Raw genomic sequence first — 27,467 nt, 5'->3', positions numbered from 1 at the left:
ACCACCCAGGCAAAAAGTAGAAAAAAAAAACACTGCTGAGTGACCCCTCTGCGGCACTACAGGTCTCAGCACAGCTGAATCGCTGCTATAGCAGAGAGGGGGAGATCCTCAGGGCACCCACAATAACTCACAACCCCCGGTAAGAACAGAGCAAAGCGCTGGATGCTGTACACCATGTGGCGATCAGAGAGAAAGAGGAAGTCCAGGAGCCAGCACTAGAGGTCCACCGCCAGTCACTGCCCACAAAGCTAAAAAAAAAACATGGCCGCAGCTTTATTCAATGGGAAACCACCAAGAAAATACCTGCTGGACTACACAAATATATCCAACCAACCACGACAAAATGGCGGCTCACTGGACCCACAGGGGACACCAAGGACATTACTACAGTAAAAGGGGGCCCTGGTAGAAGCCCCCACCAGGAAAACTCCCCCTAAAAAAGAAAAATGCAAATTCCGCAGCTGGCGGAGCACCCCTCATCACCGGCTCGACACCCCACAGGAGATACTGGACAGGTATGGCCACCCCCTGGGGGGGTGCTGCGGGCCAGGAGGCACGCTGTGACTCAGGCCTGGACCAGGTCATATGCGCTTTCGCGAGACGTTTTACCTTGCAGGCCAGCCTCCGTCCAGTGGGGCTATGTCCCACCTGACCCAGCGCGGAGCTGATATCTGCACGCACTCGCTGGCCGAAATGGGAAGATCATAAGGATCTAGAATATCTAGTCCGTTGCCCAGTCCAGCAGTTGATTGTAGTTCTCACAAGAGCAAGAAAATAATAAAAAAAAGGGGGAAAAAAAAAAAACGTTTAAAAAAGAAAAAAAAATGCTAGGACCAGAGATCCCAGCAAGAAACTAGGTCCTTACTCCTGACTAAGCAGAAAAAAAAACTGAATGCCACGAAGTGGGAGTATATCCCCCTGGGACTGCCCCATAAGCATGGTAAAGCTTTTTCCTGCCTAGGGTCCAGCATAACCCAATGGTCAAGAAGATTCTGGAGCTGTGTCCGTCAATCAACGAAAGAGAAATATAATTGACAAGCTTTGCTATGGAAGAAGAAAAAAATGCCTTTTAAAGCTGCCACGCCTTGTAAAACTGGATAAAATATTTGCTTTTGTTTGTGGCCACTCATTCAATCATGGTTCTGCTTTTTAAATGAGTTTGCTCTTCTTTTTTATTAGTTCATACATTTTCTTCAACAGTGCAACCTTAAAAAAAAAAAAAATTATATATATATAATTTCACACTTACTTGGAGAATTTAAATTTCGGGTACCAGATATCATTTTTAATGAGAACTGTGAAGTTTTCAGCATCCTTTAGAAGAGCAGGTCTGAAACAAGACATGGATATATGGTACACGTCAACCACAAATGTATAAACAGTACATAACAAATTATATTAAGGACAATCAGGGGGTCACTGACTTTGGGACCTCCATGTCATTTTCCACTGGACACCAGGCGAAGACTTCACATGTGCGAACTGTCCTGTTATATGGTACACACCGTCCAGTCTGTAAACCTGTAAAGCGAAAAGTAAATGAAATGTCACTGTATAAAGTACTATGCAGACATGAAAGTATTTTTGCAGGTATGCAATTTGTAAAAACAATATTTGTAATTTTTTTTTAAGGCCTCATGCACACAGAGCATTTTTGAGCTGCTTTAAGAAGCGTCAGAGGTTTTTTTTTTTTTTTTCGCAGCTTAAAAACGCCCCTTCATGTTATCTTTTGGCCTAATGCGCGCACACAGACGTTTCGCAGCTGTAAATGGCATATACGTTTTCAAGCTGCAAAAAAAAAACAAAAAAAAAAACCCAGGGCCAGTGCATTCTGAGGACCAGCGTCACAGCTGTAAAAACGTCTGATGCTGCTAAAAGCTGCTTAACGTTGCTTATAGAGTGTTAAGCCATGTTATACGTTTTTCTTTATGTGAAAATCAATGGCTTCCAATGGGAGCCCATTGATCTGAATGGAAGTCGCATCACAAGCCCCACCAAAATGGGAAAAAAAACACGGGCATATTCATACCACACATAACACGGGCATATTCATACCAGACCCTTATCCGAGCATGCAGCCCGTCAGGTTATATAAAGGGGAGGGGACGAGTAAGCAGCCCCACCCCCTCCCATACCAGGCCATACGCCCTCAACATGAGTGGGTGGGTACTTTGGAAAAAGGGGGCTCTGCACCCCCCCACCCCAAAGCACCTTGTCCCCATGTTGAGGAGGACAAAGGGCCTCTTCCCGACAACCCTGGGCAGTGGTTGTGGGGGTCTGTGGGCAGGGGGCTTATCGGAATCTGGACTCCCCCTGTAACAAGGGGGCTCCCCGATCCTGGACCCCCTTTCTATGTGAATGAGTATGGGGTACATTGTACCCCTACCCATTCACCCCAAAAAAGGCAGTGTAGTGTAAATAATGACAAGAGACAGTTTTGAGAAGTCCTTTATTAAAAATCTCCCTTCGATCTTCTCCGTGATTATGCCGGCTCTGCTCTTTGCAGCTTCTTATATAGCCATGGGGCGTGACGTCACCCAAAGACCCCGCCCCCTTATGTCGTCACCTGAAGATGCGCGACGACATAAGGTGGGGGGGGGGGGGGTCTCTGGGTGACATCACTGGGAGGCCACGTCCCCAAGGCTATATAAGAAGCTGCAAAGAGCGGAGCCGGCATAATCACGGGAGACATCATCTGAGGAAGATCGGAGGGAGAAGACCAGAGGGAGAAGATCAGAGGGAGATAAAAAAAAAAAAGGACTTCTCAAAACCGTCTTGTCATTCTTTACACTACACTGCCTTTTTTTGGGGTGAATGGGTAGGGGGTACAATGTACCCCATACTCACATAGGGAGGGGGTCCGGGATCTGTGAGATTCCGATAAGCCCCCTGCCCGCAGACCCCCACAAACACCAGGGTTGTCGGGAAGAGGCCCTTGTCCTCATCAACATGGGGACAAGGTGCTTAACCGCTTGCCGACTGCGCACAGTATATTTACTGCGGCAGTCGGCCCCGGCCAGGCAGAGTGACGTAGGTCTACGTCGCTCGCCTGTCACTCCTTCCAGAGCCAATAGCGGGCGGGCGCGCGCCCGCCGAGGCGCGCGCCCGCCGAGGCTCGTTCACGGAGGAGTGCGGGAGTGTGACTGGCGGACCCGATGTCCGCCGGTCACACTACGATCGCCGCTACAGCGGGAGAAAGACAGAGCGGCTTGTGTAAACAAGCCACCTGTCAGTTCTCCCTGTGTAAAAGTGAAGATCAAACAGTTCTACTATGTAGAACTGTTGATCTTTGTTTTTACACTAGTAGACCTGTCCCTACACAGTTAGAATCACGCCCCTAGGACACACTTAACCCCTCCCTGTCCAATACTGTTAACCCCTTCCCTGCCAGTGTCATTTTTGCAGTAACAGTGCATATATATAGCACTGATTACTGCAGTAATGTCACTGGTACCCCCAAAAGTGTCAAAAATGTCAGTCAAGGGTCCGATCTGTCCGCCGCAATGTCGCAGTACCGCAAAAAAAATCGCAGATCGCCGCCATTACTCGTTAAAAAAAAAAACACCAAAAATGACAAAAATCTTTCCCTTTGTTAGTAAACGCGATAACTTTTGCGCAAACCAATCAAAATACGCTTTTTGCGATTTTTTTTACCAAACATAGGTAGCGTAAAACAAATTGGCCGAAAATTTTAAAAAATTTTGATTTTTACATTTTTTTTTGGGGGAATTTCATATAAAAAAAAGTGAAAAATATTGTTGTTTTTGCAAAAATTACGCTCTTTTTTTGTTTATAGCGCGTGATCAAAAAATCGCACAGGTGATCAAATACCACCAAAAGAAAGCTCTGTTTGTGGGAAAAAAAGGACGTGAAATTCGTTTAGGTACAGCGTCGCACGACCGCGCGATTGTCCGTTAAAGTCACGCAGTAAAAAATCGCAAAATAACCCCTGGTCTTTTAGCAGGAAAATCCTCCGGTGGTAAAGTGGTTAAGGGTGGGGGGCTTGCAGATCCCACCCCCCCCCTCTAAAGCACCCACCCCCAATGTTAAGGGCATGTGGCCTGGTATGGTCCAGGAGAGGGTGGGGGCCGCTCCCTTGTCCCCTCCCCCTTCCTGACCTGCTTGGCTGCATGCTCAGATAAGGGTCTGGTATGAATTTTGGGGGGGGGGGGGGGCACACCGTTTTTTTGTTTTTGGCGTGGGGCTCCCCTCAAAATTCATGCCAGACCAGGTTTTTTTATGGATGCCCCAAACAATCAGAAAGGTGATTCATCAGATAAAAGGACTTCACCCCACTCCTCAGCAGTCCAATCCCTGCACCTTTTGCAGAATATCAATCTGCCCCTGATGTTTTTCCTGGAGAGAAGTGAATTCTTTGCTGCTCTTGACACCAGGCCATCCTCCAAAAGTCTCACTATGAATGCAGATGCACTCACACCTGCTTGCTGCCATTCCTGAGCAAGCTCTGCACTGGATTGCACCCAGATCCCGCAGCTGAATGAACTTTAGGAGACGGTCCTGGCGCTTGCTGGACTTACTTGGGCGCCCTGAAGCCTTCTCCACAAATGCAGTGGAAATTTTTTTTTTTTTTTTTTAGTATTCGGTTCATTTCCATGGCAAAGGGGGACTTTGCAATTAATTGTAATTCTTCTGATCACTCTTCACAACATTCTGGAGTATATGCAAATTGCCATCATAAAAACTGAGGAAGCAGACTTTGTGAATATTTGTGTCATTCTCAAAACTTTTGGCCACGGCTGTATGCAATTCAACCTGGTGTTTGGTGGTTTGTCTGGAGCTTAGCTTCTTACTAGGAGCATGCTTGGCCCCCAACTAATGGCGCTTTTCCACTGCATGGAACCGAACGGGTCGGCTCGCTTTTGTTCTTTTCCACTGCTGGTACCGCATGGTATGGTGTAGGAACCGTTCGGTACGGTGGCGCTTTTCCACTGCATGGAACCAGACGGTACAGCTCTCAAAAACAGTACCACCTCGATTGTGGTTCCAAGAGGTACCATATCACACAATCCTTTGCATGCAGTCACTACTAGCCACTGATTGGTCAGAGAATCCCACCCACCCCGTTATTATCCCACCCACTTAACTTTAGTACTATATTGGAAACGGAAACCATACCGTGCCATTCCAACACCGTACCATGCGGTACCAGCAGTGGAAAAGCAAACTGGGCCAAGCAGGGCCGAGTAGAGCCGAGCCGGTACTTGCAGTGGAAAAGTGCCATAACATTTTCAGAAGATCAGCATTCTCAGCCTCTGTATTTTTCTCTTTTTACATTTCCTTTATACAAGACACAGCTACCCAGCCAAAACAGGCAGATCCTGTATAAATAATAAAGTGAAGGAGTAGTAATTATAAACTCTAATTTGAGCTCATACCATTGCTGTAAGTGCCCACAAGACCGGGGATACATTTATGACTGGAATTGCATATTGTTTTGGTATCTGGAAGCTGAAAGAGAACACAAAATAATAAAGACCTCACAAAATAAAATCCTAAAGGGTTTGTAAAACTCCCGTGGAAAAAAAAAAAAAAAAAAGAAGAAAATTAGGGAAATATGAGCTCTTAAATCACTATAAAATCCTTTACTACTTTCTCTGGGCTTAGTAGAGCAGGTCACGTGATTGCTGTAGCATCTACTGAGAAGCATGGACTTGCTGGTGGGTGTGTGCAGTTCTGCAAGTGTTACATCATGAAAGGAAGTGATGCTATGCAAACGCAGAAGCTTGGCGGCAACAATGGAAAGCCATCTAGCCCGGAGGCATAACGTCACTTCCCCCTTCACAACCGTGTGCAGTGGCGGTGGGGGCGCAGCTTGTGTACGGAATACAGAAGACACAAGCACACCGTGCTCTAGCACAGCATACCTGTATATTCAGTGGAATGACACAAGATGTAAACGGACCATGCTAGCATGGATCAGCAGCAATGTCAGGAGAAGTGGCACAGGCAGGATCAACCAGGTTAAAAAAACAAGACATCGTCCAGGATCAACCAGGTAAAAAAACAAGACATCGTCCAGGATCAACCAGGTAAAAAAACAAGACATCGTCCAGGATCAACCAGGTAAAAACAAAACAAAGACATCGTCCAGGATCAACCAGGTAAAAACAAGACATCGTCCAGGATCAACCAGGTAAAAACAAGACATCGTCCAGGATCAACCAGGTAAAAACAAGACATCGTCCAGGATCAACCAGGTAAAAACAAGACATCGTCCAGGATCAACCAGGTAAAAACAAGACATCGTCCAGGATCAACCAGGTAAAAACAAGACATCGTCCAGGATCAACCAGGTAAAAACAAGACATCGTCCAGGATCAACCAGGTAAAAACAAGACATCGTCCAGGATCAACCAGGTAAAAACAAGACATCGTCCAGGATCAACCAGGTAAAAACAAGACATCGTCCAGGATCAACCAGGTAAAAACAAGACATCGTCCAGGATCAACCAGGTAAAAACAAGACATCATCAGGAAAACATTTCATACTGAAATGGCAAATCATATCTAAACAAATTGAAAAACCAGTACAACTTTTTTTTTTTAGGTTTAAAAAACACTTTAACATGTATGTTAAGCCAAACCGTTTTTTCTCTAGGTTTGGACATTGGTGAAAGGACCACATCTCCTGCTAGGGTTTAGCTAGCATTCCCTGACAATGCTTTCATCAGACAAGAAATAAGGGAAAATCTGCAAAAGGAACAAGGAATAAAGAAACAAATACAAATCTTACTGGGGTACCAGTCTTCTTCCATTTTATTGAAAAGAAAAGTATGTGTTGTAACAAAGTATGGGTTTGTCCCTCCTCCCCTCAGCCCACTCCTCCATCCAAACTAAAAACAAATTTTGGCTGGACATGCACTTTATTTTTTTTTAATGTATCCCCACCCTATTTATGTCACTAGACAGATAGAAACCTTCACATTACCGTAAATCAGCATAATTTGTGACATTTTCAGTAGCATTTAAACATCCAATTAATGAAAGGGGTGGGCCAGGGGCAGTAAGGCTGGGGAGGAAGGCTCTAGATGTTGCTGGATGCCCCCCAAACAGGAAATGAGACATAACAGAGGCACCCCAATAAGAGACAGAAATGCCCTATATATACTGGACACTAAACCGTCAAGAGACCAATCGGAAATCCAAATGGTCTCCAATTATAAGTAGGGAGCCACCGCAGCCAACATGTTACTGTAAAAGAAAAATATGAGGGGCCATAGTGTACCCCTGGAAACGGCTGCATAAAGGGATGCTCAGACCAACTTGGTAGAATTTATCAAAAAACTTTATTGATCAAAAAGACACACTGGCTAAAAACACCCCAACGTTGGGGAACAATACAAGAATATGAATGGTGCAAAATGTTAACAACCATCAACACACAAGACACATAAAAACAATGACTCACACTCACAAGGCCGGCCTCACGTTCACACCAGAAGTTCTGACCGGCAGGCGCATGGGCGTACAGCATATACTCCTATACCGGAATATGTGAATGCTGCTGACCCATGGGACTGCTGGTCGGCATGCCACAGTCTAATGATACAGCTTGATTAATTAACAACTGATATAGCTTCACCAAAATGCACAAAAGTCATGGACAACATACAGTATGGTCCTGAGTGATCAATTTAATACTTTTTTGCCAGCATGACAGTAATTCTTGAGTCCGGATGACAGACAGTCATGAATGTGAAAAGTACTGGTAGACCATTCAGACAGGCTAAACCTTAACACTTCTACTCATTAATAATTCAATTGTTAGGAAATCTTGGTTTCCAGGGGTGCTTCATAGTAGTAGGAGAAAGTGTCCGAAGGAATGTCTGCATACCAAATGGAATATTCTATGTTTCAAGCTGGCAAAACAGATTATTTGGACTCTGATGGATGTCCTCAAAGAGGGTGAGTGAAGGTCCTCTAAGATTTGGGATGGCAATAACAGGCCCTCATTGGTCACCGTGCACCAAAGAGTCTCTCCTAGTTTGGCAGATACAGGTACGGGAGCTGGGGAGAGACGCAGTATCTTAAGATGGCTGCGCAGGCTTACACCGTAGTTAGGCTGTGTACACGGTTGATAAATGTTCGCTATTTGGCCAGTATGGCCGTTCACTTAATAGCATCACATGTACTGTAGACCCAGTGCAGCCAGGTGTTTACTGCCCTTTCTCTATCCCCCTTCAATCAACAATGCAGGCTCACCGTATTCCTGTGGCATCTGATGGGGAGGCTTCCAATGTTCCTCTTGGGATGCTGTCAGGGTATAAGCTTGGTGCTCGGGTTCAGCTCCGGCATGCCTCGAGGAGGCTGCGTGTTCCGTATGACGCCGGATAACCGTGCCTAGAGCGGGAGCTGGAACGCATAGGTGGCTCTTCCGGGTGACGTGGGGCCGGCGTGTGACGTCAACATACCCTGACAGCATTCCAAGAGGAACATTGGAAGCCTCCCCATCAGATGCCACAGGAATACGGTGAGCCTGCATTGTTGATTGAAGGGGGATAGAGAAAGGGCAGTACACACCTGGCTGCACTGGGTCTACAGTACATGTGATGCTATTAAGTGAAGGGCCATACTGGCCAAATAGCGAACATTTATCAACAGTGTACACAGCCTAACTACGGTGTAAGCCTGCGCAGCCATCTTAAGATACTGCGTCTCTCCCCAGCTCCCGTACCTGTATCTGCCAAACTAGGAGAGACTCTTTGGTGCACGGTGACCAATGACGGCCTGTTATTGCCATCCCAAATCTTAGAGGACCTTCACTCACCCTCTTTGAGGACATCCATCAGAGTCCAAATAATCTGTTTTGCCAGCTTGAAACATAGAATATTCCATTTGGTATGCAGACATTCCTTCGGACACTTTCTCTTACTACTATGAAGCACCCCTGGAAACCAAGATTTCCTAACAATTGAATTATTAATGAGTAGAAGTGTTAAGGTTTAGCCTGTCTGAATGGTCTACCAGTACTTTCCACATTCATGACTGTCTGTCATCCGGACTCAAGAATTACTGTCATGCTGGCAAAAAAGTATTAAATTGATCACTCAGGACCATACTGTATGTTGTCCATGACTTTTGTGCATTTTGGTGAAGCTATATCAGTCGTTAACTAATCAAGCTGTATCATTAGACTGTGGCATGCCGACCAGCAGTCCCATGGGTCAGCAGCATTCACATATTCCGGTATAGGAGTATATGCTGTACGCCCATGCGCCTGCCGGTCAGAACTTCTGGTGTGAACGTGAGGCCGGCCTTGTGAGTGTGAGTCATTGTTTTTATGTGTCTTGTGTGTTGATGGTTGTTAACATTTTGCACCATTCATATTCTTGTATTGTTCCCCAACGTTGGGGTGTTTTTAGCCAGTGTGTCTTTTTGATCAATAAAGTTTTTTGATAAATTCTACCAAGTTGGTCTGAGCATCCCTTTATGCAGCCGTTTCCAGGGGTACACTATGGCCCCTCATATTTTTCTTTTACAGGAAATGAGACAGACTGACTTACTGCAGCTTCTAATGCACATTGCGGGGAGCTCACAGTGTGCAGTACAATTATAGTAGGTCATTTAAATACAGCAGAGAAGCCTGTACAACTGTCTATACCTAAAATGTAAGGCTGCAGTTCTGCTTTAAATTATTTCCAATTCTGTGTTAAGGTATCTACTAGCTGGACTCACCTCAGGACAGTAGCCTTGTGTTTGATTCTGGGTCAGAATTAGATTGGTCATCACAAAGAAAGCATTTTCTTCCTATATTAAAGAGAAAAATACATCTTGCTTTGTATGCATGATCAGACCAGGTGAAAAATAAGCCCATACAAGCCTTCAAAACTAATCATATATTGCAGATTATTTTATGCACTGACATACAAGCTTTTGAATTTGTAATAGAAGAAAAACGCTACTAAGAAACATTTGACAGCCAATTCTGAACTCTTTGTAAAAATACTAGTTGCCTACAACAAGCCTGCATATCCCTACCACACATGTAATAAAACAGCCTAATACAAACAGACTAAACACATAAAGGATCTGTCGTAATGTAATGCTGTCTAGATAACATCATGACAAAGGTTGACACCAGCATGCACATTATCTCCTATGTACAGGTGCAACTCATAAAATTAGAATATCAAAAAGTTAATTTATTTCAGCAATTCAATTCAAAAAGTGGAACTCATATTTTATATAGATGTGTTACACACAGAGTGATATATTTCAAGCATTTCTCTTTTACTTTGAGGATTATGGCATACAGCTAGTGAGAACCCAAAATTCAGTATCTCAGAAAATTGAAATATTACATAGGACAAATAAAAAAAAAAAAAAAAGATTTTAATACATAAATGCAGGCTTACTGAAAAGTTATGTCCATGTACAGTATGCACTCAATACTTGGTTGGGGCTCCTTTTGCATGAATTACTGCATCAATGCGGTGTGGCATGGAGGCGATCAGCCTGTGGCACTACTGTGGTTTTATGGAAGCTCAGGTTGCTTTCATAGCAGCCTTGAGCTCGTCTGAATTTGTTTGGTCTGGTGCCTCTCATCTTCCTCTTGACAACAACCCACAGAATCTCTATGGGGTTTAGGTCAGGCGAGTTTGCTGGCCAATCAAGCACAGTGATACCATGATCATTAAACCAGGTATTGGTACTTTTGGCAGTGTGGGGTGGTGCCAAGTCCTGCTGGAAAATGAAATCAGCATCTCCCTAAAGCTGGTCAGCAGAGGGAAGCATGAAGTGGTCTAGAATTTCCTGCTAAAGGGCTGCGCTGACTTGATAAAACACAGTGGACCAACCCCAGCAGATGACATGGCTCCCCAAATCATCACTGACTGTGGAAAATGTTACATTTCATTAGGAAATCAAGGTCCCAGAGTCTGGAGAAAATGTGGAGAGGCACAGAATCCAAGTTGCATGACGTCCAGTGTGAGGTTTTCAGTGTCTGTGATAATGAACTGCGAGGGTGCTGATGAGTGCCCTCGACGTTCATTGATTCTTCCTGCTCTTCAGTAAGTGTCTGCCCCTAAAGGTGTGAGCAGAAAGCTGTACTGGGAGTCTGCAGGAGACTAGCATTGTATCAGCGATCGGTTGACTGTGGGTGCAATGCTTGGCAGGCATCGAAGAAAAAAAAAAGAAAAAAAAAAAAAAAAGCACAAGATGTCCATCAGTGCAAACAAAGTGTCAGTGTTGGTGATTCTTTCTTGTAAAGATTCAGGTGCCACTCCATGCTCCCCTCCTAAATCCCCACTGTGTTTGCACTGATTGACTTTATGTAATATTGATTGCTTTTTATTATATATATATATATATATATATATATATATATATATATATATATATATATATATATATATACATACATACACACACACACACACACACACACATATACATACATACATACATACATACACACATAGTTATTGAGGTTGAATAAAGACAATAGTCCATCCAGTTCAACCTGTGTAGGTGTGTGTGTGGCCGTAATCATCTCTCATACCCCTGAATGTTCTGATCCTTGAGATGTACGTCCAAGAGTCTTTTGAAAGTAGCCATACTTCCCGCAGAAACCACCTCTTCTAGTAGAGAATTCCACAATCGTGTAGCCTTAACGGTAAAGAACCCCCTGCGTTGCCTGAGGTTAAAACCCTTCTCCTCTAATCGCATTGTATGCCCTCGAGTCCTCATACAGTCCTTTCGACTGAATAGCTTTTTTTCTATGTTGAGATCACCATTGAGGTATTTATAAATTGCCATCATGTCCCCTCTCAGGTGTCTTCTCCAGGGAGAATAAATCAAGCGATTGCATACGCTCTTCATAATCAAGGTCCTCCAATCCCCTAATCAGTTTAGTTGCCCTTCTCTGGACTCTCTCCAGCTCCAACACATCCCTCCTGAGAACTGGACAGAATACTCCAGATGCGGTCGGAACAGGGTTTTATAAAGTGGTAGGATTATAGTCTTATCTCTGGAATACATCCCTTTCTTTATGCATACCAATATTCTGCCTGCTTTGGCAGCTGCAGCTTGACATTGCATGCTATTGCCTAGTCTATCATCAACCAAGACTCCCAGATCTTTTCTTTCTCCATTTTTGATTCCCCCAAAGGTTCCCCCCCCTAAAGTGTATTGTGCTTTTATGTTTTTAGTCCCCAAGTGCAAAACCTTACACTTCTCCACATTAAACCTCATTTGCCATGTCGTAGCCCATTCCGTTATTTTGTCCAGGTCATTCTGTAGGATATCTGCTTCATGCTGTGCAGTTATTGCCCTGCCTAATTTTGTGTCCTCTGCAGAAACTGAGATCGAGCTACTGATCCCATCCTCAATGCGGTTCATGAATAAATTGAACAAGGTTGGTCCCAGGACTGAGCCTTGGGGGGCCCCACTTACCACCTCAGACCAGTCTGAGTATGTGCTATTTATTACCACCCTTTAGATGGACACACACACACACACACACACACGGGATTAATATGTGGAAGCAGCACCAAGTTTAAATTCATGAGATCCTCTGACCTTACACGTTAGCAGCAGCTTCAACCACACTCAAGATTTATGTCATTTTCTTTATTTAATTTCTTCATTAATGTATGATTGTGACAATACCATTTACAGTTAGTGTACATAACATAGCCATAGCACGGCTGTACACATCACTTCAGTAGCACATTTTTACCTGGCTCAATCAAGAAAAAAAAAAGTAATCCATCGTCACTTTTATAAAGGCAGTCAGTACCTTACCATGCCAGTCAAAAGAGACCCAACATTTTCCATCTCCCCGATCGACCTAGACTTCATTCAAAAAGCAATAAAATCACAATTTCCTGTTAAACTGATTAATACTCAATCTGTGGGCATAGGAGAGGCACCCAATTCGTGAAGAAGCCCTTTAGATTTTAAAATGCATTGTGTCCACTGACTACTAACTTTCGTCATGTACGTTTAACAGAGCTGACATAGCTTCCCTCGCTTCCTGCCTGATAAAACCTTTGTCACTTGTAATAAGTGAGGGGAAATCTCTGTAAAACAGCCCTGGATAGCGGTAGAAACATGAAAGAATTTTTAATCCTTTCCAAATCTATCCTAAGCTAAAAAATCTAACCAGAGCTCTCTCAATACTATACAGTCTAAGAAAACCTTAGAGTGTATTTCCACTTTAAAGTCAAATTTCAGAAACCCTCACTGTTTGCTCTGTGTGTGTTCCTATTCACACCGCATACCTAAAAATATTTTAATTTAACCACTTCCCACCCGTCATATAGTAAACTGAGTCCTATGACGTCAGGGGGGCATGCAGAGCGGCGATCGGTGGTGCAGTGTGTCACTCTGACACACCGCATCTCCAATCCTGCTAAAGAGCCTATGATGTTGGCTCTTTATCATGTGATCAGCTGTGTCCAATCACAGCTGGTCACATAGTAAATAGGAAGTGCCGTTGATCGGCTTTCTTCAGTTCGTGCCCGACAGGAGCACGTAGCGCAGGGATCTTCAAACTACGGCCCTCCAGCTGTTGCGGAACTACACATCCCATGAGGCATTGTAAAACTCTGACATTCACATACACGACTAGGCATGATGGGAACTGTAGTTCCTGAACAACTGGAGGGCCATAGTTTGAAGACCCCTGACGTAGAGGAGAGCCGAACGGCGGCTCTCCTGACGGGGGGTCTGTGCTGGTAATCAGAGCATTTATTACCAGTGCAGACCCTTGGGGGATGCCACTATAGCCACCAAGGATTGCCCACCCATGGCCACCAGGGATGCCAATCAGTGCTCAGAAAGCCGGTCAGTGCCCTCCTCATCAGTGCCATCTATCAGTGCCACCCCATTAGTGTCACCCCATCAATGCAGGAAAAAAACGTATTTACAAAATGTTATAACAAAAAAATTTTTTTTTAACTTTTTGGTCTTTTTTTATTTATTTAGCAAAAAAGAAAAAACCTTGCTGTGATCAGATACCACCAAAAGAAAGCTCTATTTGTGGGGAAAAAATGACATAATTTGGTTTAGGTGTTGCATGACCACACAGCTGTCATTCAAAATGCAACAGTGCTAAAAGCTGAAAATTGGCCTGGGCAGGAAGGGGGTGAAAGTGCCCTGTATTGAAGTGGTTAAAAAAATATTTCTTACCTTTCTAGTTGTTTGTAGGCAGGTGATTCCCTTTTATGTGTTGCCACTCTCCTCGGGGTTGTGACTTCTGGATTAGCCCAGCAATGTTACTTTTAGTTTAGAGGGGAGGAGCTAATCTGGGTCTTTAACAGCAACATGGACAGCAGAATGCAGCACAAAAAGGAGAAGCGGTCCCCCCAGGAGGGCTGGGGGAAGGAAGTGTTGGGACGTAAGGCCTGACAAGACAGTACGTAATTATAGCATGTGAGCGGCACCACAGCACCCCTTCTGTCTAGTTAGCGGGACATGTCACTACGATTGTCAGGATATGGATAACCTTTACCTTGCCACTATTTATACCACTGTGTGGAATTTGTTTATATCCTGTTCAGCGAACTGTGTTGCCAACTTGTGTAACTTGTTATTCCATTTTTAATGTTGAGTAAAGTTCAAAGCAAAGTCACACAATGCCTAATCCTTGTCTAAGCCGGGGAACACAGGAAATGTGATACAGTAGGTTCAGCCTAATTGGGGGGGGGGGGGGAGGAGAAGTGAACATGTTTATTTGTGAAAACCTGGTCTGCCCAGGAGCTGGTGGTAATTAGGGAAAATAAGTCACCCTCCTTGGCCAAAACCAAGCCCCCTCATGGAACACATGCCAGGTGACCTTGGCCCCCATGTAACACAGGCCCCGGGCTTTCAGTTGGATTCCTTGAGCTCTAGTCGGGACCGCAAGAATAATTGACAGAAGAAGTGCTCCAAGTGCTAGGGGTTAACGTGGACAATGAAAAAAGGGGGGAAATGTGACAGTGGTCTAGGATCAACAGCCATACATATGTAATCCGAGATAGCTGGGCACTGAACTATTGGAGTGAGCCTGAAAATGCCTGTGGGCTAGCTAAACATGCTAGCTACGTGTGAGGAAGCTGGGCAGCATGCTTAGAGGTTTCTTTGAAGCAGGTTTATACATAGGACTCTATAGGCAGCTTATAGGGTTTAGAATAGCTTGTGATTTTTAATTAACAGACTGGGAGACATTTTCTGTAAACATGTTGGTCCCGTACGCATACGTAAATGGCGATTGCGACACGTAACATATCGCCGCAAGCATTAGAGAGCAAGAATTCTAGCACCTCCTGTGCAACTCTAAACTGGCAACCAATAAAGGCTTATAAAGTATCACATTTTTAAATACCAAAATTTGGTGCCATTTAACAAGTGTGCTGACTGTGTTCAATTTTGCATTTCATGTGGAAATCAAGGTTCCAGAGTCTGGAGGAAGCGTGGAGAGAAACAGAATCCAAATTGCATGAAGTCCAGTCCACAGTCAGTAATGATTTGGGGAGCCATGTCCTCTGCGTTTTATCAAGTCCAAAGTCAGCGCAGCCCTCTACCATGAAATTCTAGAGCACTCCATGCTTCCCTCTGCTGACCAGCTTTATGGAGATGCAGATTTCATTTTCCAGCAGGACTTGGCACCTGCCCACACTGCCAAAAGTACCAATACCTGTTTTAATGATCATGGTATCACTGTGCTTAATTGGCCAGCAAACTCACCTGACCTAAACCACATAGAGAATCTGTGGGGTATTATCAAGAGGAAGATGGGACACACCAGACTCAACAATGCAGATGAGCTTAAAGCCACTATCAAAGCAACCTGGGCTTCCATAACACCTCAGCAGTGCCACAGGCTGATCGCCTCCATGCCACACCGCATTGATGCAGTAGTTCATGCAAAAGAAGCCCCGACAAGTACTGAGTGCATACTATACTGTACATGGACATCGTTTTCAGTAAACCAACATTTCTGTATTAAAAATCCTTTTTTTTGGTCCTATGTATTCTGATTTTCTGGAGGTACTGAATTTTGGGTTTTCACTAGATGCAAGCCATAATCCCCAAAATTAAAAGATAGCAATGCTTGAAATATATCACTCTGTGTGTAACGCATCTATATAAAATATAGGAGTTTCACTTTTTGAATTGATTACTGAAATAAATTAACTATTTGAGGATATTCTAATTTTAGGAGATGCACCTCTACACTGATTTGGGTTTTTTTTTTAACCAAAGAAATGTAGCAGTATAAATTTTGGTAAAAATTAGTTATTTGCAAATTTTGTTTTTTTTACAAAAAAAAAAACAAAAAAATGGGATTTTTGTCTTACCGTAAAATCCATTTCTGATGGATAGCCAAAATCCATTTTTTATTCAACTACACGCTCACAGTAGTTTGCCTTCTGCTCCACGGGAGGTTTCTGTCCTCCCTAAGCTCGCCTTAGGACACCTGCGTTACCGTTTCACAGGTGTACCGCCACAGTCAAACTCCACACCTGCCACTGTCCTCGGGGCGGACACAGCTTTTGATCTTCTTAACCATTAGGTTATACTGTTCCCTACAGGACACTAGGCAGAAAAAAAGATGGACTACGCCTATGGGCAGTCCCAGGGGGTATGCTCCCCCCCCCCCTCCCTGCTATAGGTACTCAGTTTTGTTACAAGCAGTGTTCGAAGAATTACAACTCCACAGAGGGGTTGGTGCTGTATCCGTCAATAAACATCAGAGAAATGGATTTTATGGTAAGACAAAAATCCCATTTTCTCTTTCGTTAATTGACGGACACAGCTCCTGATCTTCTTAACCATTGGGACATCCCAAAAGAAAATGTCAAACAAGAGGGGTGGGAACAGCAAGAAAAAATTCCCAAGGCTAAACCATAGCCATCCAGGTAACAGGAGCTCAACCTCAAAACATTACACCCTCAAAAGTGGACCAGGTCCTCTAAACCGCAGCCTGCAAAACCTTGCGGCCAAAAGAAGCATCCGCAGATGCCAACACATCCACTTTATAAAATTTTGTGAAAGTGTGCACCGACGACCAGGTGGCCACCTTGCAAACCTAGATCACTGACGCCTGATGACGGAAGGCCCAGGAAGCACTGAGCACCCAAGTAGAGTGCGCCTTGACAGGGAAAGGAGGAACCTGACCCTTTGATTGAATAGGCCTGAGTCACCGTCTGTCTGATCCATCTGGAAATAGTCACAGAGGAAGCGGCCAGTCCTTTCCGAGGCCCATTTGCGAGCACAAATAGTGAGTCTGACTTCCTAAAAGACTCCGTAGCTGCCAGGTACACCCGAATTGCCCGAATCATATCCAGGGCATGCAAAGCAATTTCCTTAGGATGTTTTGGCCTGGGACACAGGGAAGGCAACACAATGTATTTGTTGAAATGAAAATCAGAGACAACCTTTGGAAGAAACGACGGACAGGGGTAAAGCAACACCTTATATCTTAACCACCAAGTAGGGTGACCGACAAGATAACGCCGGCAATTCCAACACCCTGTGCGCAGAGGTGATTGCCACCAAAAAAAGCCACCTTCTGGGACAGCGTAAGCAGGGGAACGTCCCGAAGATTTTTAAAGGGAGGCTTCTGGAGAACAGAGCATCAAGTTGAGGTCTCAAGGAGGTAACGGAGACCGCACTGGAGTCAAGTGCCAAACCCCCTGAAGGAAGGTACGCACCAGGGAGTTTGTGGCTAAAGGTCGTTGAAAAAAAGACCGCCAAGGTCGACACCTGGCCCTTGATGGTACTCCATGCCAAATTTTTGCTCAACCCCCTGTTGAAGGAGGGTGAAAAGAGACTAACACCACAAAATGTACGTTTTCCACGTACGATGACAGATCTTCCTAGGAGGTAGACTTCCTGGTCTTCAGCAGCATTGGAATCACTGACGCAGACAAACCCCCATCCTTCAGCACATGGCTTTCATCTGCCTAGCCGTCAAAGCCAGTGACTGTAAAGCAGGATGAAAGATCAGTCCCTGGGCCTGCAGATTCTCCCTGAGAGGTAGTCTCCAAGAGATGTCGGCGACTAGCTGCATCAGGTCGGCGTACCAAGCCCGGCAAGGCCGGGTCCACTAAAAAGACCAGAATCCCTTCTGCCTCGATCCTGCATGGGTCTTGGCAAAATCTTGAGGAGGAGGAAAAATGTTGATCTGAGAATTCAGGGCGCGTGGTCGCAGACCCAGCAGGGTAAAACATGTTTGTGGCGGCCGAATCAGATTCAGGATCTGAGGAGACAGATGAGACAGGCTAGACCGCCGCCCAAACACCACCTCCACCCGGGACAAAAAGTACTATAAGGACGCTGTTAGTGCATCAATGGATGATTAGGACCCAGAGGGCCCCACAGCCTCAGAGGGGGGGGGGGAACACTGCTAAGAGACACCGCTACAGCGCTGGCAGCACCACCTGGTCACTAGCAATAGAGCACCCCACAATCCTGCAGCAGAGAGGGAGAAGACCCCCACCAGACTCACCACCCCACAGAACAAGCACCGGCAGCACCAGGATTAAATTCATTTCACGTAGGGTGGCCAAGAAAGAAAAAGACCCAGGAGTCAGCACCAGTGGATGAGGAGGGGCTCCCACAGCTAAAAATCGCCGCCAAGATAGGCTCCACTGCCATGGCTGCTGCCACTTCCAATGCCGGACTATTGCAAAATGGCTGCAGGACCACACAAACATGGTCACCGCGCATTATGGCGCACAGGCTACAACAAAATAGCGGCTCCCAGGGACCCAGGAGGGATCACTAGCAGTTGAGGGGGGGCGAGATAGCCCACAGGGACCACCAGACACATGAGGGGGGTGCCTAACGGGAAGGAGGGGGTCTGACCATTCCAAGGAGGGGCCCACATCTACCCCAAGACTCTCCAGGAGGAGAGGGGGGGGGACAACTACCTACCATACTAGGAACTAGGCGGGCACTGATCCAGACCGAACCTCCTCTCCATCTAAATGGGGGCTGTTCGCCAGGAGGAACACTGCGACGCAGGCCAAGACCCGGGTGTATGGGACCTCGCGAGGCGTTGTCTATACGTGCCTGCTGGCCAGACTGCCAGAGCTGATGTCTGTACATGCCTGCTGGCCAGGCTGGGGTGACCGCTGGATTTAGATTATCCAGCCCGTTGCCCAGTCCAGTGATTGTAGAACTCGCAGAGAAAAAATATTAGCAAAAATCTATCTAAAAAAGGAAAAGAATTGCCAGGACCAAAGATCTAACTAGGTCACTAGGAACTAGGTCATTACTCCTGACTAGGCAGAAAAAAAAAAAACTGAGTACCTATAGCAGTGAGGGGGGGTCCTACTCCTGTAAGGGGCAGTAAACCCAATGGTTAAGCAGATCAGGAGCTGTGTCCGTCAACGAACGCTAGAGAAATGCATTTTTTTTTTCTCAAAATATTAGTTTTTTTTTTAATTTGTAGCACAAAAAAAAAAAAAAAAAAAAAAAAGTGGTGATTAACCACTTCAGGTGCAGACAATTTACCCCCCCCCCTTCATGACCAGGCCATTTTTTCCAATATGGCACTGTGTTAAATTTAATGACAGTTGTGCAGCCATGCGACCCTGTACCCAAATAAAATTTATGTCCTCTTTTCTCCCACAAATAGAGCTTTCTTTTGGTGGTATTTGGTCATTTCTGTGTTTTTTATTTTTTGCGCTATAAAACAAAAACAGACCAACAATTCTGGAAAAAAAAATATATATATATATGATTTTCTTTCTGCTATAAAACCTATCCAAAAAAAAAAAAAAATCTTATTTCTTCATCAATTTAGGCCAATATGTATTCTGCTACATATTTTTGGTAAAACAAAATACCAATAAGCATATACTGATTGGTTTGTGCATCTACATCTGCAAAAGTTACAGCATCTACAAACTATAGGATATTTTCATGGAAATTTTTTTTTTTTTACTAGTAATGGCAGCAATTAGTGAATAGTGGGACTGTGATATTGTGGAGGAGAGGACAGTCGGGACACAGACACTTGACACTTTTTGGGGACCAGTGACACTAATACAGTGATCAGTGCTAAAAATATGCACTGTCACTGTACTGACACTAGCTGGGAAAGGGTTAACATCAGGGGGGATCAAAGGGTTAAATGTGTTAAATTGGTATGGGATCCAGCGCAGGAGAGGTGCCTTGCCGCTGTATAAATATATACAGTATACGGTCAGCAAGCGGTTAAATACCACCAAAAAAGAAAACTATTTGTATGGAGAAAAAAAAGATAAAAATGTAATTTGGGTGCAATGTTGCATTACTGAGTAATTATAGTTCAAAGTACAACAGCGCTGAAAGCTGAAAATTGGCCTGGGCAGGAAGGGGGTGAAAGTTCCTGGTATTGAGGTCTGTAAAGTGGAACTTTAATCAGAAAATTAAGTCCTGCTAGATCACTTCAGACTGGCCCCTTTTCCAGGTATAGCTATGTAAAACATTAAAAATAGGTGCCTATACTGTGTAAAATCCAGTAAATACACCATCTCACCTTGCTCTGCACATGTTCAGTTGCTCTCCATTCTTAGACACTGACAAATTTGTAGAGGCCAATCTGGTGACAGCCTTAGGCCCCTTTCACACCTGGCGGTCCATCGGCGGACTCTGTTTCTCTCAGCGGGGATCGATCCGCCGATCCCCACTGAGCAGACGGATGGCAGCTCTGTCTCCGCGCTGTGTGCAGAGACAGAGCTGTCAGGTCCCCGCTGTTCTCTATAGGGGAATTGTAGGAGAACGGACCATCTGTCAGTTCACATCCGATCCGATGGACGGATGGAAAATAGGGTTTCCATCCGTCCAGATTTGACGGATGTTGGATTGTTGGATGTCAGCGGACAGGTCTCCGCTGACATCCAACGCCCCATAGAGATGCATGGGGCATCCGTGCAGATCCGCCAAAGAAACGAACAGGCGGATCTGAGCGGTCTGCCTGTGTGAAAGGGGCCTTAAAGTGAAAATAAACCATCCTATACTTTACAGCCAAGGAAGCTGCTTCTGTTTGATTTGCAACTGCCATGGTGCTGCACATATAATCAGTTATGACTCCAGGCATTTGATGGTTTGACAGTTTGATTGACGAAACAAGCAAATGTGAGTTTGCAATCTTGGCATTCCATGAATGTAACTTTAAATCAATGGCTTTATGATTTACTTCTGCTCAGGGGCTCTGGGCTTCAGCAAAATGGCAGCCACCAGCAAGAAGAATGAGAAGCAATACTGGAGGCGATTTACACACTAATTTTGGTAGCATCATCATTAATCATCAATGTGGAATGTATGTTTCTTGCTAAAGAACAATATTTTTTATCAAGTTGTTATGGGTAAAGTTCCGCTTTAAATACTTTATGACTGCAGAGAGGGAATAAAGACTGCAGAGAGGGAAGACATGAGCCCTACTAATTGATTAGCCAGTTTGTGATTTAGGGATTGCCTTCATAGGAAATAGAATTCCTGATGGAGTGACCTTCGAGCGATGATAAAAATGGTGATATTATGTGAGTAAAATGCAAGCTGGGGACGGACGTCAAACATGTTAAAAGACAGCTGGTTAGTAAGACACTGCAATAGCTCATGTTATTAAGAGACTACACACTGCTCTAAAATGCTAAAACACCGATCAAGGAAATAACTGTTACAATGTAAAATATAGTATTCTAAGAAACATACTCAGAACTGGCACTTATTTCTAGATTTCCTTCCAGTGATTCCATTCAAAAAAGTGTACTCAAAAAAAAAAAAAAAAAAAAAGTTCTCACCATTCTACAGCTCCATAGTTATTCCTTAAAGTGGACCTTCACTCATTGCAGAATCCCAACCCAATCCCTGAAATTTGCCAACTTTGTTTATTGGTAACAAGTACATTTTCCAGTAAGTACTTGCTCCGACTTCTTCATTCCTCACCTAGGCGAGGATGACATCACTTCGATGCATAAGCCATTCAGCACTCTTCGATCCATCAAAACCACCTAAAGTAGACCACAGACCTTTGCAAAAATGACCTGAAAAAGGAGGCACCTGGAGAAGTTTCCATATACAGTGCATCTGGAAAAGTATTCACAGCGCTTCACTTTTTCCACATTTTGTTATGTTACATCCTTATTCCAAAATGGATTACATTTATTATTTTCCTCAAAATTCTACTAACAATACCCCATAATGACAACATGAAAGAAGTTTGCTTGAAATCTTTGCAAATTTATTGAAAATAAAAAACAGAAAAAAAAAAAAAAATGTACATAAGTATTTACAGCCTTTGCCATGACACTCAAAATTGAGCTCAGGTGCAACCTGTTCCCACTGATCATCCTTGAGATGTTTCTACAACTTGATTGGAGTCCACCTGTGGTAAATTCAGTTGATTGGACATGATTTGGAAAGGCACACACCTGTCTATACAAGGTCCCACAGATAACCGTGCATTTCAGAGCACAAACCAAGCCATGAAGTCCAAGGAATTGTCTGTAGACCTCTGAGAAAGGATTGCATCGAGGCACAGATCTGGTGAAGGATACAGAAAGATTTCTGCAGCATTAACCACTTGCTGACTGCTCACAGTATATTTACTGTGGCAGTCAGCCCCTCACAGGCAGAGCGACGTAGCTCTACGTCGCTAGCCTGTGAGGCTCTGGGGAGCGAGCGCACGCCACCGGAGGCGCGCTCCCGCGCGGTCACGGACCCCCCCCCCGTGTGGCCGGCGGACCCGATGTCCGCCGGTCACTCTGCGATAGTCAGGGGAGAGGGAGAAAGTCAGGCGGCTAGTGTAAACAAGCCACCTGTCATTCTCCCCTGTGTAGAAACAATGATCATACGGTTCTACTATGTAGGACCGTTGATCATTGTTCCTACACCTCAAGCCACAGCCAATCACAGTTAGAATCACACCCCTAGGGACACACATAACCCCTCCCTCTCAAATAAAGTTAACCCCTTCACTGCCAGTGTAATTTTACAGTAACAGTGCATATGTATAGCACTGATTACTGTAGAAATGTCACTGGTAACCCCAAAAGTGTCAAAAATGTCAGTCAAGGGTCCGATCTGTCCGCCGCAATGTTGCAGCACCGCAAAAAAAAAAAAAAAAAAAAAAAAAATCGCAGATCGCCGCCATTACGCGCTATAAAAAAAAAAAAACACCAAAAATGACAAAAATCTTTCCCTTTGTTAGTAAACGCGATAACTTTTGCGCAAACCAATCAAAATACGCTTTTTGCGATTTTTTTTACCAAACATATGTAGCATAAAACAAATTGGCCGAAAATGTTAAAAAAATTTTGATTTTTACATTTTTTTGGGGGGAATTTCATATAAAAAAAAATGTGAAAAATATTATTTTTGCAAAATTGACGCTCTTTTTTTGTTTATAGCGCATGATCAAAAAATCGCACAGGTGATCAAATACCACCAAAAGAAAGCTCTGTTTGTGGGAAAAAAAGGACGTCAAATTAGTTTAGGTACTGCGTCGCACGACCGCGCAATTGTCCGTTAAAGTCACGCAGTGCCGAATCGCAAAATACCCCCTGGTCAGGAAGGGGGTAAAATCTTCCAGAGCTTAAGTGGTTAAAGGTCCCAATAAGCACAATGGCCTCCATCATTCGTGAATGGAAGAAGTTTGGAACCACCAGGACTCTTTCTAGAGCAGGCCGCCAGCCAAACTGAGTGATCGGGGGAGAAGGGCCTTTGCTAGATCGACCACCAGCGTTTCTCAGTGGAGAGAGAACCTTCCAGAAGAACCATCTCTGCAGCTGCCCACCAAGCTCAGGCTTGTATGGTAGAGTGAACAGGCGGAAGCTACTCCTGCCAAAAAGGCACCTAAAGGACTCTCAGACCATGAGAAACATAATTCTCTGGTCTGAGAAAACAAAGATTGAACTCTTTGGCATGAATAGAAAGTCTCATGTCTGGAGGAAACCAGGCCCCTGGCCAATACCATCCCTACAGTGAAGCATGGTGGTGGCAGCATCATGCTGTGGGGATGTTTTTCAGTGGCAGGAACCGGGAGACTAGTCAGGATCAAGGGAAAAATGAATGCAGCAATGTACAGAGACATCCTTCATGAAAATCTGTTCCAGAGTGCTCTGGACCACAGACTGGGGGGAAGGTTCATCTTCCAACAGGACAATGACCCTAAGCACACAGCCAAGACAACAAAGGAGTGATTACGGGATAACTCTTCGAATGTCCTTGAGTAGCCCAACCAGAGCCCAGACTTGAACCCGATTGAACAGTTGAAAATAGCTGTGCACAGATGATCCCTATCCATTCTGATGGAGCTTGAGAGGTTCTGCAAAGAAGAATGGAAGGAAAAGGGGCATTTTGAATGCCCTTTTTTCTCATGGGATAAGTGGCAGGTAAACAGGTATTAAATTTTAGTCAGAATTTAGGCGGGTATTCTTTCTCAGGTTTTTTACCTCAGAAAAAAAAAAAAAGAGCGGGATTCTGCCTAGGGATAACCTAAGGAGGTGGGGACAAGTGTTTACTGGCAGGTGATAGGTTCACCAGTAGTAGGCACATCCCCTACCCTGGAAGGTTCTGGAAGTTACTTATAGTCTAGCCTATACAAAGGTCTGTACTTACCTCAAGGGGCTCATTCGCCTCACAGGACAGCAAGCTTGCGCTCCCCACCCCCCCTCCCCTTATGTCGCGGCTGTTATGTGATAAGTTACCTTTGTAACTATGCAAAGGGGGACCAGTGGTTCAATACGTTGTTTGGGAGTTGTTTTATGAAATTAATCTGATTATTTATTGATATAGCCTGAGCTGTAATGGCTAGGCTGTTTGAAGTGCCAGGTCACACTTGTGCGATGCGTGAAGGCTGCGAATTCGCAGCCTGTTCCCGCATCGCAAACGCACCCCTGGCAGTTCACACTGCCATATGCAATACGCTGGGGGTGTCAATGAAATGTTAACGAAACCCCCAGTTTGATCGCATATCGCAGTGCAATCTGACAGTTTGCACAGGATCGGATGGCACAAGTGTGAACCACTGTGCGATCCTGATGCGGCTGAAAAAATGCCTCATGTGCGACTTTTGTGCAAAGTGTATGGCTGAATTCGCACTGCACATCCGATCGCATGTAATGAAGGAGCAGTGCGCTCCGATATTACATGCAATCGCCGCACACGCGGAAGTGTGAACCGGCACGAATTGTTTTTAAGAGAAATAAATTATTATTTATTTGCTTAAGGCTCCGTTCACATCTAGGCGTTTTGGGGCGTTTTTGGGGAGTTTTTCTGCTCTAGGATCAGCTCTCAAAACGCCCAACAAGACAAATCCTATTAATTTCAATGGCCCCTGTTCACATCTGAGCGTTTTGACGCTGTAAGCAAAACGCCCAACGCTCAAAAAAGTACATGAGCTTCTTTTTGGGCAGATTACAGGCGGTTTCCATTGGTTTCTATTCAATCTAAAAACGCCTGCACAAAAAACGCCTGTAAATCGCGGTAAAATCGCTGTAAAAAACGCGCGAAAACGCTACGCTCAGGTGTGAATGTAGCCTAAACCAATACTAAACGGCCACGGCCAAGTTAATCCACATGTTTGAGTCCTGGGTTTTTATTCATAGTGTTAAGGGTATTTAAACATACATACTGCCTACTATACCATGGGAGAACCTGCCCAAAAATAGGTGTGTCAAGCGTGTAGCATCATACTCAAAAACAGCTATAATTGGTGCTAAAGGTGTTTCAACAAAGTATTGAACAAAGGTTGTGAATACTTATGTAAATGTAATATTTTTTTTGTCTTTTATTTTTTTAAAAATTGCAAAGATTTCAAACAAACAACTTTGACATTGTCATTATGGGATATTGTTTGCAAAATTTTGAGGAAAAAAATTAATCAAATCCATTTTGGAATAAGGCTGTAACAAAATGTGGAAAAAGTGAAACGCTGTGAATACTTTCCGGATGCACTGTACTTTCAGATACCTTACAGTGTGCTTTGAAACACAGGGTGCTCTTTTATTCAAGGCTCAAAACGAAGCTCAGCCATGCTGGCCTGGTGATTCTATGGGCACCATATGTGAAATTCTCCACAGCTTTTCCCAGAACATTTTCTAGAAGTATTTTTTTTTTTAATAAAACGAGATCGGTTACCTAATTTTTCCCTTAATCCTTTCAATGTGTATGGGCTTAGGCAGAATTTGATAATAACATGTCAGAACCAGGTCTTTCATCAACCCCGCCCTATTTGCACAGGCTTGGAACCAGCATGCAGAATGTGATTACACATGTGCATAGCCAATTGTACAAACATACTAAGGTCAAATTAGACAGGAGCCAATTAACATACCACCATTTCTTTGCAGTGTAGGAGAAAACCAGGAGTGCCCTGGCTGAGATTAGAGCCAAAAACCCCAATGCTTCAAGCTAGAAATGCTAACCACTAAGCTACTGAATTGGCATGCCCCCCTCTAGTTGTCATAAATCACCTATCATGTCATGAACCAATAGAGAGCCAGAGGAAATACAATAGAGTTCTGGTCTATACTTCACAATAGGGGCCAATTACCATATTACCATAACAGGATCCACAGTTTTGGTACTCCTGGGGGACCTCTGTTATGTATCTGCATTTTAGATCCACATTAACTATTAGCATAACAGTGTCCAGAGTTGTGTTACTCTTGGGGGGCACTCAGCGATGTATTTGCATTTTAGATCCATAATAACTTGAACTGTGCACAGGACACCTCTGAATTTCCCATAGGAACAACAGGAATTTTCTTGTGCTTATCAAACACTTTCAATTATATATTCTATTTAACAGACCAAAAACAAATACAAGAAGTTCATGATTAGGATTTCAATACATTTTAAATATACTGTAGCTGACACATTCTCTTAAAAGTAGAACTATAGGCAAAACGTTTTTTTTCTCTTTTGGATAGAGTAAAGGAGGGTCAGATTTTTTTTCACCATCTATGTCCCATTGTTGAGATTTCCCTTCACTTCCTGTCCCATAGCCAAACAGGAAGTGAGGGGGGAATCCCTGCAAAATAAAAAAGGAATTCTTGGGCACCCCCAGGTCACCAGAACTAGTATTCCAAAAAGGAAGCTTATCCCTCCGTTACATTTCTGGGGACAACCTAAAATTTGGGTTCTTCTTTTACTTTCAATGATAATGGTAAACAGGACTAATCGAGAGGGTGAATCTCCCTAACAGGGGCACAGCCAGCAATAAAAACTGACAGGTGTAAAAAAAAAAGCTTTGCCTTTAGTTATTCTTGAACTCTTCTTTTTACCACTTATTCCTTCGTATAACAAATTAGAAATTCACCTTACGTGTGATTAAAGTAGATGCACTGCTACCATAATACTGTCTTGGATTAGTCAACATTATAAAACGCAAACAGGGTGGAGATAAAATGTAATGTACACTTAGAAGTGCAGGCTTGTAACCAGGATAGAAACAGTACAGGGCAAGTGATTTTATATTCACTCCATAAAACACGTGACATTAGTGCACAGTAATAATACAATTT

The 27,467-nt window shown here is 44.1% G+C and overlaps 1 protein-coding gene across 1 annotated transcript in view; it reads right to left on the bottom strand.

The window, feature by feature from the left end:
- LOC309554093 (P2X purinoceptor 4-like) overlaps positions 1-27,467 on the bottom strand; it is a 117,021-nt gene that overhangs the window by 71,597 nt on the left and 17,957 nt on the right. Inside the window, exons 3-6 of the mRNA XM_082255634.1 lie at positions 9,697-9,768; positions 5,397-5,469; positions 1,425-1,521; positions 1,250-1,330 (exon numbers count right to left, since the gene is read on the bottom strand). Coding sequence (XP_082111760.1) covers positions 1,250-1,330; positions 1,425-1,521; positions 5,397-5,469; positions 9,697-9,768 — 323 coding nt within the window. The remainder of the gene's footprint in view (positions 1-1,249; positions 1,331-1,424; positions 1,522-5,396; positions 5,470-9,696; positions 9,769-27,467) is intronic.

This window comes from Pelophylax lessonae (assembly GCF_965119305.1).
Source record: "Pelophylax lessonae genome assembly, chromosome: 1".
In the NCBI taxonomy this organism is placed as follows: domain Eukaryota; kingdom Metazoa; phylum Chordata; class Amphibia; order Anura; family Ranidae; genus Pelophylax; species Pelophylax lessonae.
The sequence above is the reverse complement of the archived record's forward strand: the minus strand, read 5'-3'. Positions and strand labels throughout refer to the sequence as shown.